Here is a 16,300-nt window from a genome sequence, read left to right on the forward strand (position 1 = left end):
TGTGATATCTAATTTTATAACTGTATGCATTATATTGCGCTTTCTTTTATTTTTCACTGGTAAAAAGGGATACTGATGGAAAAATTATGGATAAAAAGAAATCAGTGTGCGAGCTGAGTACCCTACAGAGAACAGAGAAGAGGCAGGTCATTTGAGAGATTTATAGCGTGGCACTCCTTTAAAACACATACATCCTGTAATTAACCCTCCGCTGGCCTGCTCTCCCTTAGACCCTCCCCCTGAGTAAGAGCTGTCTGCTGCTAATGAGAGATCAGAAACACTGGGCGAAAGCAAGAAGGAAGAGAAAGAAGGAGCAATTTAACCCGTTGCTCAGCTACCAGCACTGTTCTTTTCTGGCTGTGCGTGATTAAATAGCCTGATCTTTTTGGCACATGAGCCTTCTGTTAACGTTAAGATCCTTCAGCCTTTCGCACGTTTCATAATCATCATAAAACTAATAGTTCTGGTCTTCTGGAACACTAAGAGTTGGCTTGCTGAATACTGGCTGCATATTGCATGCTTTTTCACTATGCAATGAAAACAAAGTATAGTGTGCTGTCCTGTTATCACTTGGCCTCACTGTATTTGTCAAATCATCTCATCTCATTGCATGTTTAATTAGGCAATTATAATTATTGTTGTTGGCCTGCATTTTATGGCCTTTTTTTGTTTTAAGAAATATTAATAATTACAAGATTTATTATTTATATAGCACAAAATGTAAAATATATAATTGAATTTAAATTAAATTAAAATAATTCTAACGTAATTTCATATATATATATATATATATATATATATATATAGGAATTTATCAGTTTGGTTGGCTTGCATTTTCTGGATGTTATTTTTGAAAATGATAATAAATATTTATAAGATTTATTTATTATTTACAAAATACGTTTCATATGTAAAATGTTTGATTGTATAAAACAAATTATTTTTCCATGTAATATATAATAACGTAATATTTTGATTTTTATATATATATAAAATTAAGATTTTTAATTGCACAAATAAATTTCACTCAATAATGCACAAAACCTGCAAATCATACCTTAATAAAACCTTATTTTTCATATCAGGAACTATATCCGCTAATGAAAGAATTTCAATTTTTCTTGTTAAATAGTGTTTTTATCAGTGTCATTTATTTAGTTATTTATAAGTTTATTGATTAGCAATAATGTACTCCATATAATGCAGTTCCTGATCAGGACATCAAGAGTGATGAGAACGCAGTTTTGTACACTGCTCTTTTTAACCTTTTTTTGTCTGTCTGTGTTTTTCATATGCAGCTCTATGAACTAGACGGCGACCCGAAGAGGAAGGAGTTCCTGGATAATCTGTTCAGCTTTATGCAGAAGAGAGGTATTTATAAAGAAATCCAGACATGTCCGCATGTCATCTTATAGAGAACTTTACGACCCTAACTTTTCCAGACTCTGCCCCTAACACACTCACATCAACACCCAGCTCATCTTTCACATCTCCCTGGTGATGTTTATGTGTATTTATATCGGAGCGCTGCAGTTTTCTCTCCTCATATCATTCTGAAGCAGGACTGTGGCTCCCACAAGCACATGTGTGTTTATAAACCTGGGAGTGCGAACACATGTCCATGTCATGATCCGGCCTTGAGACCGAAGCATGTGTTCCTGTTAAACCTGCTGCCTGGCTGTGGAAAATGTCCTCCAACACCTGCTAAAGAGGGAAATTTTATTAGCTATGTTGATTTGTAGTACAAATGCATGTGTACAACAATCTGCTGCCTAAAGAGAAAAGCAACTCTGAAATGAAATTAAATAATACTAAAAAGTTTAAATATTTAAAAAATATTTTATTAAATATTTATATCTATATACACACACATACACAACTTTTTAAAATATAATTTTATATATAATTGAAAAAAGTAAAATTATATATTATTATTATTTTATTGTTGAATGCATGTGTACGACAATGCTGCATGAAGAAAACTCTGGAATTAATAATAATAAAAAATAAAAATTAATTTATGAGTCATTCATTCGTTTGATTAATTCAAAACGTGGATTTATTCAGAAACTAAATTAAACTGTATTGCTTGGAGACATGTAACAACTGACTGTTCACAAAGCAATAATAATTTGCAATAATATTTCACAAAAAAACATTTTGGGATCAAATAAATGCAGCTTTGATGAGCAGAAGATGCTTCATTAAATACTTCATCCCAAAGATCCCAAACTTTTGAACGGCACTTTATATATGTATACATATTCATAGAAAATAAAATTATTATTAGGTATAATTTAATATATAATAAAAAAACTACTTTATTACTAATATTTTGTGTATTTCTAGCACAGATGCATGTGTGCGACAGTCTGCTGCGTAGAGTAAAGCAGAAACTCACTACTTTGATTTGTAGCAGATCCACTCGAACTGTGAAGACGCTCAACGCAGCTGTTTGTTTTTGTGCAGGGACGCCAGTGAACAGGATTCCCATCATGGCCAAGCAGGTGCTGGACCTCTACATGCTGTACCAGCTGGTGACCGAGAAGGGGGGGCTGGTGGAGGTCATAAATAAAAAGTTGTGGAGAGAGATCACGAAGGGCCTGAACTTGCCGACCTCCATCACCAGCGCTGCCTTTACTCTCAGAACACAGTATGTACTCACCGACAGGAGTTACCTTTACTTTATTCTACTTATATTTTCAAAATGAAATTTTTATTGTGTTATAGTGTTTCCTGAAGTGCACTCAGATGCTTAGTGTTTTTACCAAAATTGCATGAATTAGATATAAATGGTTATTTTCTACCCTGAATTAAAAAAGTTTCACTGCGTTTTCAGATTATCTGATAGTGAAGTGTTGATCATAGCATTAGATTTAGAGCTACTCCGCAGGTGTTTTCATGTTTAATCAGTGAAAGCGTTTCTACAGTGTTAGTTAGATGTCGTTGTCCATATTAGGGATTTCCTGGAGCATCATAATTGCTATTTCTTCTGAGCTGCACATTTTTAATTCACAGTGAATGCATAAAAGGCTCATATTTTATGTGAAAGGCATGTACTCAATTTTATATTTTGCACACCTTCTGACAAAAATTAAGAAATTACTGTCATAGATTTGTAGCATAATAGTATAATATTTTATAATAAAACCTTATGATGTATAAATAAAGGGTGTCTGTTCACAGGTTACCTTTTTTTTTGATAAAATTATTACTGCTATTATTTTCTAATTATTATAGTTATGTTCATTCTCAAATGCTTTTAATACTTTTTTTGTAATAAGAGCGTAATATTCAATATTTCTTATTTTGTAATTTGTTTTATTTAGAAATTTATAATAATAACATTCAGAATAATTATCATTAGTCATAATAATATCCAACCTTAAGATTTTGGTCAAAATCATGCAGCTCTACAAACAAGCACAACAAATTTGATGTTTTTATTGCACAACCATCACCCCGCCCCCCTCCATTTTTTTTTATTGCATTTTAAATTGCAAATCACGCAATTAGATTTTTTTCCCAAAATTTTGCAGCGGAAGTTTTGGCGGAAATGACAAAAATATCTAATCACAGATAGACTCGTATTGTGTTTGAATTGACTGCCCCAATGATTTAATTGTTTTCTATATATAAAATAATCACAATATAAATAACCAGTGGTTGTCACACAGCTAACAGTTGATGGGTTAGTCACTGGCTTGATTCAGGAAGGCATAAACAGCAGTTTAAACCACTTTACTGAAACACAGAATGTCTTTGCATGAGCCCTTAGATATTACTGATCACATGCATGAAATGCAGTCTCACATTTTTTAGATTTCATTTCAAAGTTTTTTGATTCAAAGGTTAGGGTTTCTCTAGCTGATGCAGTATTGGTCTTGCAATCAATGGATAGACGTTAAAGTTTAATTCTGCACCCCTCTGCAGGTATATGAAGTATCTGTATCCTTACGAATGTGAGAAGAGGGGTCTCAGCAACCCCAACGAGCTGCAGGCGGCCATCGACAGTAACCGGCGAGAGGGACGCAGACACAGCTTTGGCAGCTCGCTCTTCACCTACTCGCCCAACGGAACACCCACAATGCTCTCCTCTCCCAAACTCTCCATGCCACCCATGGGCATCGCCCTGCCCAGCAACGGAGCCTCGGCCTCATCCTTACACAGAATTAAGAAAGGTAAAACCTCAATGCAGTGGGTCATGGGAAGTAACTGATTACATGTAATCCAGATTACATAATCATGTACCAAAAATAGAGTACTTGTAATTAGATTCTATTACATTTTAAAATGCTCATAATCAGATCACAGTTAATTTTTGAATGGATTGGGCTACTAATTGTTCCAAATACTTTTCTCTTTAAAATTGATCTTTTTTTTATTCTACTTTGTGTCATACGATTTAGATAGATGGAATGGCCGTGTAAATGCAAATTTGTGATCCATGCTTATTAATTTGGGGACAAATGCACCAGTTAGACCAAGTATGAGACAAATAATTATGCAAGTTATTAAACACTTTTCATGTTTAATTTTTTTTTTTGTCAGCCAAACCCTTGAATGAATTATTTATTTAAAGACCACTGAGATTTTAAGTTCATATTTCAGTAACTTAACAACTCGTTTGCATGGTCACAGTTCTCTGATGTCAGATATCGGTCATATTGGCATGCAGGTTTTTTTTTTTTTTGCATTTTTATTATTTAATTAATCATTAGCTTTTCATGAACCATAAGCAGTTCTTTCGTTAACCCTACTTTGGGGAAGCCCTTGTACTGTAAAGTTTAATGCATTTCTTGTTGTTGATAACAAAGAATGGAATGTATTTTCTTTTCTTTTTTAACATTATGGATCATGTCATTAGTACTTCTCTTTGATGACTTCAGCGGTGTTTTGTCGTTCTCTGTTGTAGAGGATGACGGCGTTCAGGCCCGTCTGCCGGTGTCTCTGGCCACTCATTCAGTAGCTGCGGCTCAGGCTACAGCTGCGCAGGCGGCCACCATCGCACAGGTAGCTGCGCTGGAGCAGCTGCGGGACAAGCTGGAGTCCGGCGAGCCCCCGGAGAAGAAGATTGCACTACCACTGGAGGACCACCAGCGGCTACTGCAGAGAGCCCTCCAGCACAACCTGCTGGCCATGACGGCACAGATCCCCATGAACATCCGCATCAACAACCAAGGTACTGTCACTTTAACACTCTGGCCTGCTGATGGAACAAACATGGCGATAGTAGGGATAGAGTCACATTTTAAAACCAACTAGAACAGCATTTTTCACTGGTGATGGTATCGTCCCCTGGTGGAGACACTGGAAGCTATTTTTTTTTTGAAAGGACGGCATTTAAGATGAGTTTATGGCCAAGATTCACAATGAGATGAGCTGAAACATTGTAAAACGGTTTGCAACATTCTAACAGTGTTACACTGGATGCATCAAAGCAAACATTCAAAATCTATAAAATGCTAACAGAATGTTTGATATAATCTTTTTATGCGCCAAAAGCGAAACAAAACAGCGCTACAAATCTAATCCGTGCCACACGGAGCCTTCATCCACTTGGTTTAAAGTTCAAACAGCAGCGCAGCAGTCTTAAGCGCTTGAATTTAGTGAAAAACATGTAGATGTATTAAATGTATTAAAGGGGTGATGGAATACAATTACAGTATTTTTATGATCAAGCTATTGTGTTTGTGCATTAACACTAAATGTATTTAGACTACTGTTTTTTTTATAAAAATACCTAGACACAATGTAGTAACATTTTTACCATGGTATTAAGGTGCTACATGTGTGGTTTTAACTGTGATTTTCAGGATCTAAATCTATCCTACTAAATGGTTAATAAAACTCAATCGGTTAGAGTAATTAAAATTCACTGTTACATACTATTACATACATTCACTAAGTTGAAAATGAACTGAATTTTACATCTGCATCCTAACTCAAGTTACCCTACTGTCAACTCAAGCTGCTGTCAAATGTGCATTTTTAAGAGAATTAATAAAAGATGTAATATTAGTATTACTGCCTGCACTGCAAATTGTGCTGAAGATACACCTCATCAAAGACAGGCAACACAAACCTGTTTCAGCACTCATTAGAACATGCAGAAACTAAGAAATACATTTTTTTCTATTAAGATATTTATCTTGTTAAGAATTCAAAAACGTGTTTGTCATGCGCTGAACATAAAGAGTAGTATAAAACCATAATCAAACTTTCACTTAGGAGCAAAGATCTGCTTTAAACTTTCAAATATTTTTGATAATTATCGATATCGAGTGTATCGCAATCATTTTTTGGGCTAGAACCACAGTAGGTTGCTTGCCTGAAGATATTTTAATAAATAAATATATACCAAGTTTCTGAAGAGACTCAGTTACTTTATATGATAAACAGATTTTTATTTTGTAACGTTTTATTCACATATAGACATTGATCAGTGCTCATATATAAAGCACATCAAACATCGTCAGATGAAGCTCAACTGTATCTTTTACCATCTCTTTATGGACTTTTTGAAGTGTTAGAGTTTAGGTGGATTTATAATTTACAAAGTCAGGTTTTATTAAAAATATCTTCATTTGTGTTTTGAATATTCATTTTTTGTTTTGTGTGAAAGTTTCTCTTTGAAATTTTATTTTATAAATTTGAAATTAGGCAGGTTCATCTGACTCTACACTCTTAGCCTACAGAGTTGCCTCGATTTACATTTTTACTGTGGTTTTATTCTTTCCCATAAACACCGACCTGAGAAAAACACCTTTTTAAAAAATTTGTGATGTTTCAGGGAAACCTGTGTGTGGAATATCCAACCTTTGGTTCCTGAGGTCATGAAATGAACTCAGTGTGTTTTCTAGTACAGCACTGCAAAGCCCCTCTTACATCATCTTTCACTGGTTCCTTCTGTTTAGTAGGAAAGGGTGTGAAAATACTACCACAGGCAGACTTAATTACTGGCATGTGCACTATACAGATCAGTAGTTGTTAGGTGGAGATGTCAGCAGTCTTCTGGAGGGTGAGTCATTGAGCCCACAGTAGTACTCTAGTACTGTTCTTATTAAACGCTCGTTCTAATGAATGAGGAATCAGAGTGTTTAGAAGTGCTCTGATTAGATCTTATCAGAACTGTAGTTGCATTGATGTGATGTACTTTAAAGTACGCTGGCATGAGGGATCTGACTCATTAGGAGCCTGGAGGTGTCGACCACAATGACAGAAAGCCAAGGCGAATAGTTTTGCTGTGTGGAAACCCCAGCCTAGACACAGCATGACTTCCTTTTCTTGGTTAGAGTTGTTAAGTACTAGAGGTTTCGGCTTGTGTATTTTATCGGAAGATGAATAAGAGACCGAATAAGTTCCCCCTGCCACAGCATGTGAACTCTTTTCATTGTTTTTAACTATTGAAATGGCTAAGACAGTGCCTCCTGCTGGAAGGTTTCTGTTTGATTGCCCACAGGGGAGTTACTAGTAGATTTGTGAGCACTTTTATTAATAATTCTCACACTTTGGGATAGTGGTTTGTAGGGCTGTACTAGAATAATCGAATATTCGAATATTCGTTCGGTGGGGTGGCATTCGATTTTCAGTTTTGAGATTCGAATATTCTTTTTTTTTTTTTTCAACACGTGACTTCCGTCGCGGACTCATTCTCACTCATGCTTGAACCGCCCGTTGGCGAACGTAGTGATTTATTTCATCTCATACTGAATAGGTACAAAATGCCCAAGACCTCAGCTGTTTGGGAGCACTTTAAATTAAGTGAGGATGACAAGACAAAGGCAGTGTGTCAAATATGCGATTTGAAACTGGCCTACCACAACAGCACCACAAGTTTGAAAAATCACCTGAGTTCTGTAAGTAGCACGCGGCAAAAAAAAAACAAACAAAAAAAAAAACTGCTTTTATGCGCTTAATTTGCTATGATAAATAGGCTAATTGCAAATACGACACTATTTAAAAACATACAGCAGCACAGGCTAATAATAATTTGTTTATAGGTACATCCACAGGTATCGCAGCCATCAACATGCTCAACAAAACCCAAAACTTCACAGCAGATCCTGCAATTCCGAAAACCGTTAACAGAGAAAAGAAAGAGAGAGATAACAGATGCCATAGTGGAGTTTGTCGCTATGGATATGAGGCCCGTTAATGTAGTTGAAGGCGAAGGCTTCAGAAAATTAATGAAGATAATGGAGCCAGACTACACTGTCCCAAACCGTTCCAGTATTTCAAACACCCTGTCTCTTAAATACAGCGATCTGCGAGGCCAAATTTATGCTCTCGTTGAAAAAGCTACGGCCTTAAGTTTCACAACGGACATCTGGACTTCCGTGAGTATGGAGGCGTATATGGCTGTCACCTGTCACTTTATAACTCAGGAGTGGGAACTCTCTGCCTTCGTTTTGGAAACCAAAGCATTTGAGTCAAGCCATACAGGAGTCAACATTGCACAACAGCTTGGAGACGCGGCAGATGCATTCGCAATTCCAAATTACAAGCGAATAGCCGTTGTTCACGACAATGCCAGCAATATGAAGCTGTGCACCGAGACGCTGAATAAAGAACCGGAGAAATGGGGAACCGTTCAAGGGGTCTGCTGCTCAGGACACACGCTGCAACTATGCATAAATGAAGCTCTGAAACTGGACCGAATCCGTCGCACAGTTTCAGCTGCCAGGAATCTCGTAGGGCACTTCAAAAAAAGTGCCAAGGCTACAGCTGCTTTGAAAGAGAAACAAACGCAGCAGAACGTTGTACAACACAAACTCATTCAAGATGTTGCTACTCGTTGGAACTCTACGTATGAAATGCTTAACCGACTGGTGGAGCAGCGATGGCCAGTGACAGCTGTTTTGTCAGATCCCAGCATCACTAAGAAAGGAAATCGCACCCTTGACTTGACAGGAGACCAGTGGAAACTGGCACAAGAGACATCAGAATTACTTGGGCCCCTGCTCACACTCACAGAACTACTATCACAGGAGGCAAACTTGTCGTTGTCGGCAACAGTGCCAATGCTCTTTAACCTGAAGAAACGCCACCTGTCACCAGAAGAGGATGACAGCCCTGCCATCAGAGAAATGAAGAATACCCTTGTCAAGGAGATCGACAGCAGATGGGAACTGTTAAATTTGGAACCCACCAGCATCTATCTCCTTTCTTCAGCACTAGACGTGAGATTTAAGCACCTTAAATTCCTTGAGGATGAGAAGAAGGACCTGGTATACATTGAGGTTAGACTTATATTTTTATTACTACTATATAATAGTAAATAATTAAAATGTATTGTGATTATGCCACTAAGATTATTGTGTGCGCTACGCATAGATTAGACTAAGAAAATGCTATTTGTTTAGGTTGTCAGACTAGCTGAACATCTGCATCAGCAACAGATCGTTCGCAAGGGAGAAGAGCTGTCAGCAAGCCACGGAGAAGAGGAGACGGATGCGCCACCACCACCCGCCAAAAAAAAACAGCAGGAGATTTCAATGCTGATGCAGGCTGATGACGAAGAGGAAGAAGAACGCGGAGACAGCGCAAAGACAGAGATGGAGCAGTATTTGAGAGATGCTACTAAATTACAGTCGGGCCCACTGGCATGGTGGAAGCAAAACAGTGACCGCTACCCTAAACTGGCATTTGCAGCCAAACACCTTCTTTGCGTTCCGGCCACTTCAACTCCATCAGAGCGCATTTTCTCAAAAGCTGGCTACATCGTCAACAAGACCCGAAGTTCCCTTTTACCAGAAAATGTGGACAAACTCATCTTCCTCGCACACAACATGAAACGAGTATAGGTAGTTTCACAATAGTTTCCAACCACTGGGTTGCGATTTATATAAGTGTTTGAAAGAGCCTAAATATTTTTGTCATTGAAATGTGAGCTGTCTAGCTAGGCTAACATTACCTTGTTCTATTTAACCTATTACAGTTTATTCTATATAAGGGAGTGAATAAAATTTATTACAATTACTTTAAATTTAAATAGCCAACCCGTTACGGTGTCAGTAATTATTACATTTACGAATAATAAATGAATGTAGTTCAACGAACTGCAGGCTAATAATAATAAATTAAAAAAAACACCGCAACATGCTTTCAATAAAAGCATCGCGCATTTTAAAGATTTAAATTAACAAAAAGTCAGAATAAGACAAAATAAATCCCTTATATAGAATAAAACTAATTGTAATAGATATTACATTTTGTGTCATTTTAAAAACAATTCATTTATTCTTATTCAACTGTTTATAAGCATGCTACCGTGTTCTTTATTTATTACAGTTCGTTGAAATCACTGTGTGTTACTAATTTAATTTCTGTTTTGGGATTCATTTGTTTTAAAGAAATGTTCGTTATTAATACCTTATTAAAGTTCTTGCTCTCAACAGACTTTGTGTTTTGTATCACTTGTGCACTGTCCGTTTTCGGAGCATAAACCTGCCCGTGTAATGCGTACCGGAAACTGTTCTATTTAAAAGATTATTAAATGTTTATTAATATTTAAAGAATGTGTGCCACCTGATCATATTGCACCAAATGCAACACTGCACTCCACTGGATCTGCCGCAACACATTTACGATGCCGAAGAGTGAAACGTGAAGTCGTGAAAGATGATACAAATGCAAACCGACACTATTATTATATATTTAGCCCCACCCACCGAAGCTTCGAATATTCGATATTGATTGCCACCTAAGCTTCGAAGCTCAAAAAATGGCATTCGAAACAGCCCTAGTGGTTTGTACAATCCTGTTTATTAATCGTTCGCACCTAAAGGGAAGGCTCAGCCAAACAATGAAGATTCTGTCATTGTTTACTCCACTTGTTACAAAACTGTACGTGTTTGCTCACAGTTGCATTAATATTAGCACTACAAACTACAATATAATTTACAATGATTTTTTAAAATAATTATATTATAATAATGATGCATTTTTTTTAATAATGAGAATTAGAACATATTTTGCCAAGTGTGTTTTTGAGATGCGAGTACCTTGGTTGGTTTACACTTGTACAATCGCCAGTAGATGGCGCCAAATTCACCTTTTAAAAAATGACACTCATTCAAAAGATTCGTTCAAAACAGCAGATTCATTAAGAAATGAAGCTAGTGACTTTTTTTAATGAATGGATCACTGATTTGTTCAAGAAGATTAATTCAGTAATAAAACACTAATGTTATGTTTTATTATTTTACATTATTCTTCAAACCCTCAAGTGCTTCATACAGTTCAAATTGTGTCAATGCAGCTTCACAGAGATTAATAGGAAAAGCAGAATCAATGATGGAGACTCCGTTGTGAAGACAGACAGTTAAACAGCTCTGTAAGACATTAGTGTCATTATTTAGCTCAAGTCAGTTCAGGATCGTGTCTGAATTGTGATCATCGTGATCATTATTTGCCTGCTGCGTATTTATCCTGAAAACAGTTCGTTTTATTTGGCATTTGCATTGTCTTGTATTGGAAACAAGCTTTCATGGCTGCAGTTGCCAGATTTCAAAAGTTTAAATCCCCCAATCAAAGCATTTTTTCATAAATCAGTACATTTTGTAGCTAGTGGTTTATTTAGGGTATGTTTTCACAAAATTGGTGTAGTTTTTTCACACCGAGATGACGGTATCATTTTCAAAATCCTGCACTTTGAAACCTCTTGTTCAGGCATTTTCAGCTGTTGCCATTTAAATAAATGTTTTTAGTAAACATAAATGATGTTGTGTAAACTAACTCCCTAATCTCCCAACCTGGCAACCATGAGTACGTGCTCTCTCTTCATTATGGAAAAAACATTAATGCACTGAAAACAAGGACAAATATTTAAATGGGATTTTAGTGATCTCTACGGAAATAAAAGCGTAATACAGACATACTATTTTCTGAACGCAAACATGCAAGCATGAAAAAGTTTTCCTCTTGATTTGTGCTTATGTGAAATGTAATAATTCTGATGAAATGTAAAAAAAAAAAAAAAAAAAGTAAAATGACACAAAATGTAGCTAGATAATTATGATTAACCGTTATCGTACAGCCCCATTAACCAGGTTTTTTTATTAACATTTATTTATAAACTTTTTCAAAGCATTAACAAAAAGTTTGATACCGTTTCAGTTATAGCTTTTCCCTCCTTTATAACCCTTTCCGCCAAAGTAATTAACCATACATTACATAAAGGTTAACACAATAATAATACTAATAACAATAAAACAAAGTTTTAAATAAAAATATACACAAATACATAGCCAGTAATAAAAGTTACCTGACATGTTCGTGGTCCATACACAATTATAAAACATAACTCCAATTGGTGATAATATTTAACATCGATCAGTAAGTGGGAGAGTCTTCATCTTCTCCAAATATAACCAGGTGGTTTTAATGTTGTGAAGTGAATAACATATCATGTTACTTTTTGAGAAGAGCTGTGCTATTATTTTTCCAAAGTGTTGGGAGAAAAGAACAAAGAAAAGACTTAAACTCCTTTTTTTTTCTCTCTCTCTATCAGAAAGCAGGCAGGACTCCGCCATGAACCTGAACAGCAATGGCCTAAACAGCATCAGCATGTCTGTGGAGCTCAATGGAGTCGTCTACACCGGTGAGGAGCCGACAGATTCTTCCTGTTCAAGTTCTCCACATTTCAATTGTGACCAATCTTTCTGTTTTCTCACAACAGGTGTTCTCTTCGCCCAGACTGCGGCGCCGAGCTCATCCAACAAATCTTCTGCAGGCAACAGCGGGCCTCAATCAGTTCACCACACACCTACCTCATCCTCCTCCAACAGCCAATCGCCTTAACACCTCAGACTCTTCCTCAGTGCAAAACCCAAGCCAAAAAACCTCAGTTACTATACAAGATATGCCAAAAAAACAGTGCAGGAATAACTGAATCGTTCTCAACTTGACGTACACTAGCTCAGGACTTTTATTTACACTCTCCTTTATTCAGGAATCAAAGAAAATCTAAAATAACAACAGAGTTTATTATAAAGATAATGATGTATATGCAAAACCTGTGAATAATTTATTTCTCTTTTTGTGAGCACGCTGTCTGGCGTTGACAAGGCAGTAGGATTCTGCTTTTTAGGGTTTTAAGGTCTCTGACTGACAAAAGCTTTTCGTCAAAACCATAACAATAGTATTGTTGTTATAACGTGTGATGCGAACAGCTTAGTCATCTGAACTAATAATATATTGTAGATTTGAGTTTCTCTGTGTATGTATCTGCAGTGCCTTGTGAAGGTTTTTCCTTCACGGTTTGAACGTGCCGTTGACAGGCCAACGTCTTCAGCACGAACACAATACAAAGTGCGTTATTGTTAGAAGTTCTGCTGTTTATTTCTTTCCTTTTGGTTTTCTAACTCGGAGCTTTATATCAGAAGCTCTTATATATCACATCAACATCATCTTTTGTTTCCAACAGAAGAAATGAATACAAGTTTAGACAGAATGTTCATTTTTGGGTGAGCGGTCTCTTTAAGGAGCTGATTCACGCATGCATTTGTAGACGTGTTCATAACCTTTGCATCTTCATGACTGCTGGCAGACTCTGGAGATCACGTTCTCCATGAGTCCGAACGTCTCTCAGATCAGCAGTTTGGCTGAAAATAATTACAGTTTGACTCCAAGCATGACCGTGTAATAGGTTGATTTTAAGATCTGAACAAACAAATCATCTTGCGTTTGAATACTACACTAACTGGAGATCTTTAGTTTGGCGTTTCAGCTTAATCGAATGCAGTTTTGAGGGGTCCAGCGACGCAGCCGTTTCTGGTTATGTACAGCACAAATCAGAGGAAATCCTCATTGCAGTGGCATGTTTCGAAAAGTGTCTTTGAGAAAAATTAGGGGGAAAAAATGTCCTCTGAAGGGATTTGAAGGATGTGGCTTCCTGTGTTCAACAGATCAACCCCTTCAAGGTTGTTTTAAATCGTCTCATCGACTCTTCCTGGTCAGTCTTTTATCAGCATGTAGCTACAGTTTATGAATTATGTCAAGCTCTTCTAGCATTGCACTGTATGCAAGGTGAAAATACACACTTGTTAGGTATCGGAAGGTGAAATGTTCAACTACTGTCTTATTCGCTCATAAGAAGTCGAATCATTATTTTAATAAGCGAGAGATGCTCCAGGCTTTATGGAAATAGGGTTTCTTTAAACTGAAAGCCTTATTTTGGTCTTGCAGGTACAACTTGAGAGTGACTTGAAGTTAAATGTCTCGATCCCTCATTAGTGATCGAGCTTGCAGCCTTTGCTGTCGCAGCCGAGATCCTCAACCGTCAAACTGTTAATGCATTAACTCTTTACTATTCAATTGCTGTACAGAAAACAGTCTAGAAAGTCTTTCCGTTTCTGTCTGTATTGTACAATATTGTAGTTTTTTCCTGTTTAGAAAATGAAACCTCATTTTAACACACTTCAGAGTCATAACTGCCACAATCTCTACCTCAAAAACTCATTTATCAGCAAATATCTGTTTGCAAGCTTTTCAAATTAATCACTTTTCACATGGATCTACCAGCTGTGAGGAAGAACAGGACATATATATATCTACTTTCTTTCTTTGACTTTTTAATGTATTAGCCGTCACATCCAGACCCTTTTTGCTTGAAACTGTAAAAACGACACGTTTTTCTTCAATGCATATCGGTTTCATCTGCAAGCCCTCCTTTTACAATCAAATCCCTTAATTTCTAAGTGACACATTTATGTACAACAGTAGATCTTTATTGTACTGACCTTTCACTAGTGTGTTTTCTTTTGTTTTACTAGGAAACGATACTGTTACCACAAAGAGTAAGACAGATACACATAACACCCTTTTCAAGCTGTTGGTATCCTGGTCTGTTTTTACTCCGCTGTATGCCTTAACATATGCAAATTTGAAAATAGCATGCTAATGTACTCCACTTTATTGCAAGGACAACCAAATTGCTGTACAATAAACCTTTCGCTGTTATTGCAGGATGCCTTATTCTTTGATAATTCTTTGTTTGCTTTTGTCTGTGCAGATCTTAACGTTACACTAAAAATCAAGTCATTCACTTTTCCATTTCTTAGACCGCTGTGAAGTTTAGGTTTTAGGTTATAAGGCATTTGTGGTCTTCTCAGGAAATACACTTCTACCTCTATTTACACAGATTTAGTACTGCGGTCACAGTGCATGTAACATTTTAACCTTTTATAATGCCAATCCTAAATGTTTCCACATTGACTCAAGGATTATTAATGGCAAGTATATATAATTTTTTTTTAAAATATCACTTTCTTTTGTGAGTGCTTTTGAGTTTTGGCTTGCTTAGGTTGAATCTGAAATTGCTCTTAGGAGAGATCAGGTTTTGGTTACGGTGATTTGTGTATCACTGTGCACCAATTCCACTTTTTAAAATGTATGAATTGCGTAGTGTCACCCACTTTGACCATTTCTATTAGGGGTGAAGGACAAAGACAATCCTAACCTATTTAATCTAATCTCTGTTTGTGTGGATAATTAACTTTATTTTGAAAAGAAATATATCTATATGTAACTGGGGGATGGATATGAGATTCAAAGAATGACATATAAGTGCTGTTATAGATTGAAAATACTCTATAATCTATATTTTGTGAAATCACACCACAACTGTACCTCTCTCAGTGTGAATGCTGATAAAACAGATAATGACACAAAAACACATCGACACGTTCAAAAACAAATGTAGGTCTAGTAGATGGACTTGAATTTTTCTCTTTTTCTTTTCTTTTTTTTTTTTTACCAAAGTTATTTGCATTTTTTTCATATGTTGTAATGTAAAGGTAATTCTGGATCTCCAGTTTGGGTGTGTATGTTTTCTATTGCATTCAGTACGTTATTGCGTTGTTTAAAACAAAAAACAAAAAAAGTAAATGTTGATGATTTTGTTGGTTCAAAGTTTGCAAAATGTACTATTGACGTTCGTTTACATTTTATAATTGTCAAGCATCAGATTTTTCAATGTTTGATTTTTCAAAAATGAAGATCTTCAGCTGTAAACAGACATTGAATACAATAAAGTGTAATTCTGACAAAATCTAAGAGGTTCTTGATTCATTTCAGCTTAAGATTTTAGTAAAACCCTGTATATTGTAGTAAACGTACTTTCCCACGGTACATAGTGTTTTTTTGTTCAGAAAGTGTTTTTATTTTTATTAAATCTAACACCCCACAGAACTTTTTTTTTGGGTCATAATTGTAAACTTTATGAAATCATTTAACAAATCACTTGATGTATGTAAATGAGCATATATTTGAAATATATTTATGATTGACTGTTTGG

The 16,300-nt window shown here is 36.2% G+C and overlaps 2 protein-coding genes across 3 annotated transcripts in view; both read left to right on the forward strand.

Moving 5' to 3' along the window:
* Nucleotides 1-13,331, forward strand: part of LOC132126395 (AT-rich interactive domain-containing protein 3A-like) — a 43,997-nt gene extending 30,666 nt beyond the window's left edge. For both annotated transcript variants that reach the window (XM_059537620.1, XM_059537621.1), the window contains exons 4-9: nt 1,299-1,371; nt 2,470-2,653; nt 3,934-4,181; nt 4,916-5,182; nt 12,515-12,604; nt 12,683-13,331. In XM_059537620.1, the coding sequence (XP_059393603.1) occupies nt 1,299-1,371; nt 2,470-2,653; nt 3,934-4,181; nt 4,916-5,182; nt 12,515-12,604; nt 12,683-12,804 (984 nt within the window). In that variant the 3' untranslated portion in view covers nt 12,805-13,331. The remainder of the gene's footprint in view (nt 1-1,298; nt 1,372-2,469; nt 2,654-3,933; nt 4,182-4,915; nt 5,183-12,514; nt 12,605-12,682) is intronic.
* LOC132126539 (zinc finger BED domain-containing protein 4-like) lies at nt 8,667-10,072 on the forward strand. Its single transcript, XM_059537830.1, has 2 exons — nt 8,667-9,242; nt 9,366-10,072. Exons 1-2 carry the CDS (start codon nt 8,817-8,819, stop codon nt 9,804-9,806), a joined length of 867 nt encoding a protein of 288 aa, XP_059393813.1. The 5' UTR covers nt 8,667-8,816; the 3' UTR covers nt 9,807-10,072.
* Nucleotides 13,332-16,300: the final 2,969 nt, after the last annotated feature.

This window comes from Carassius carassius, chromosome 44 (genome assembly GCF_963082965.1).
Source record: "Carassius carassius chromosome 44, fCarCar2.1, whole genome shotgun sequence".
Classification (NCBI taxonomy): domain Eukaryota; kingdom Metazoa; phylum Chordata; class Actinopteri; order Cypriniformes; family Cyprinidae; genus Carassius; species Carassius carassius.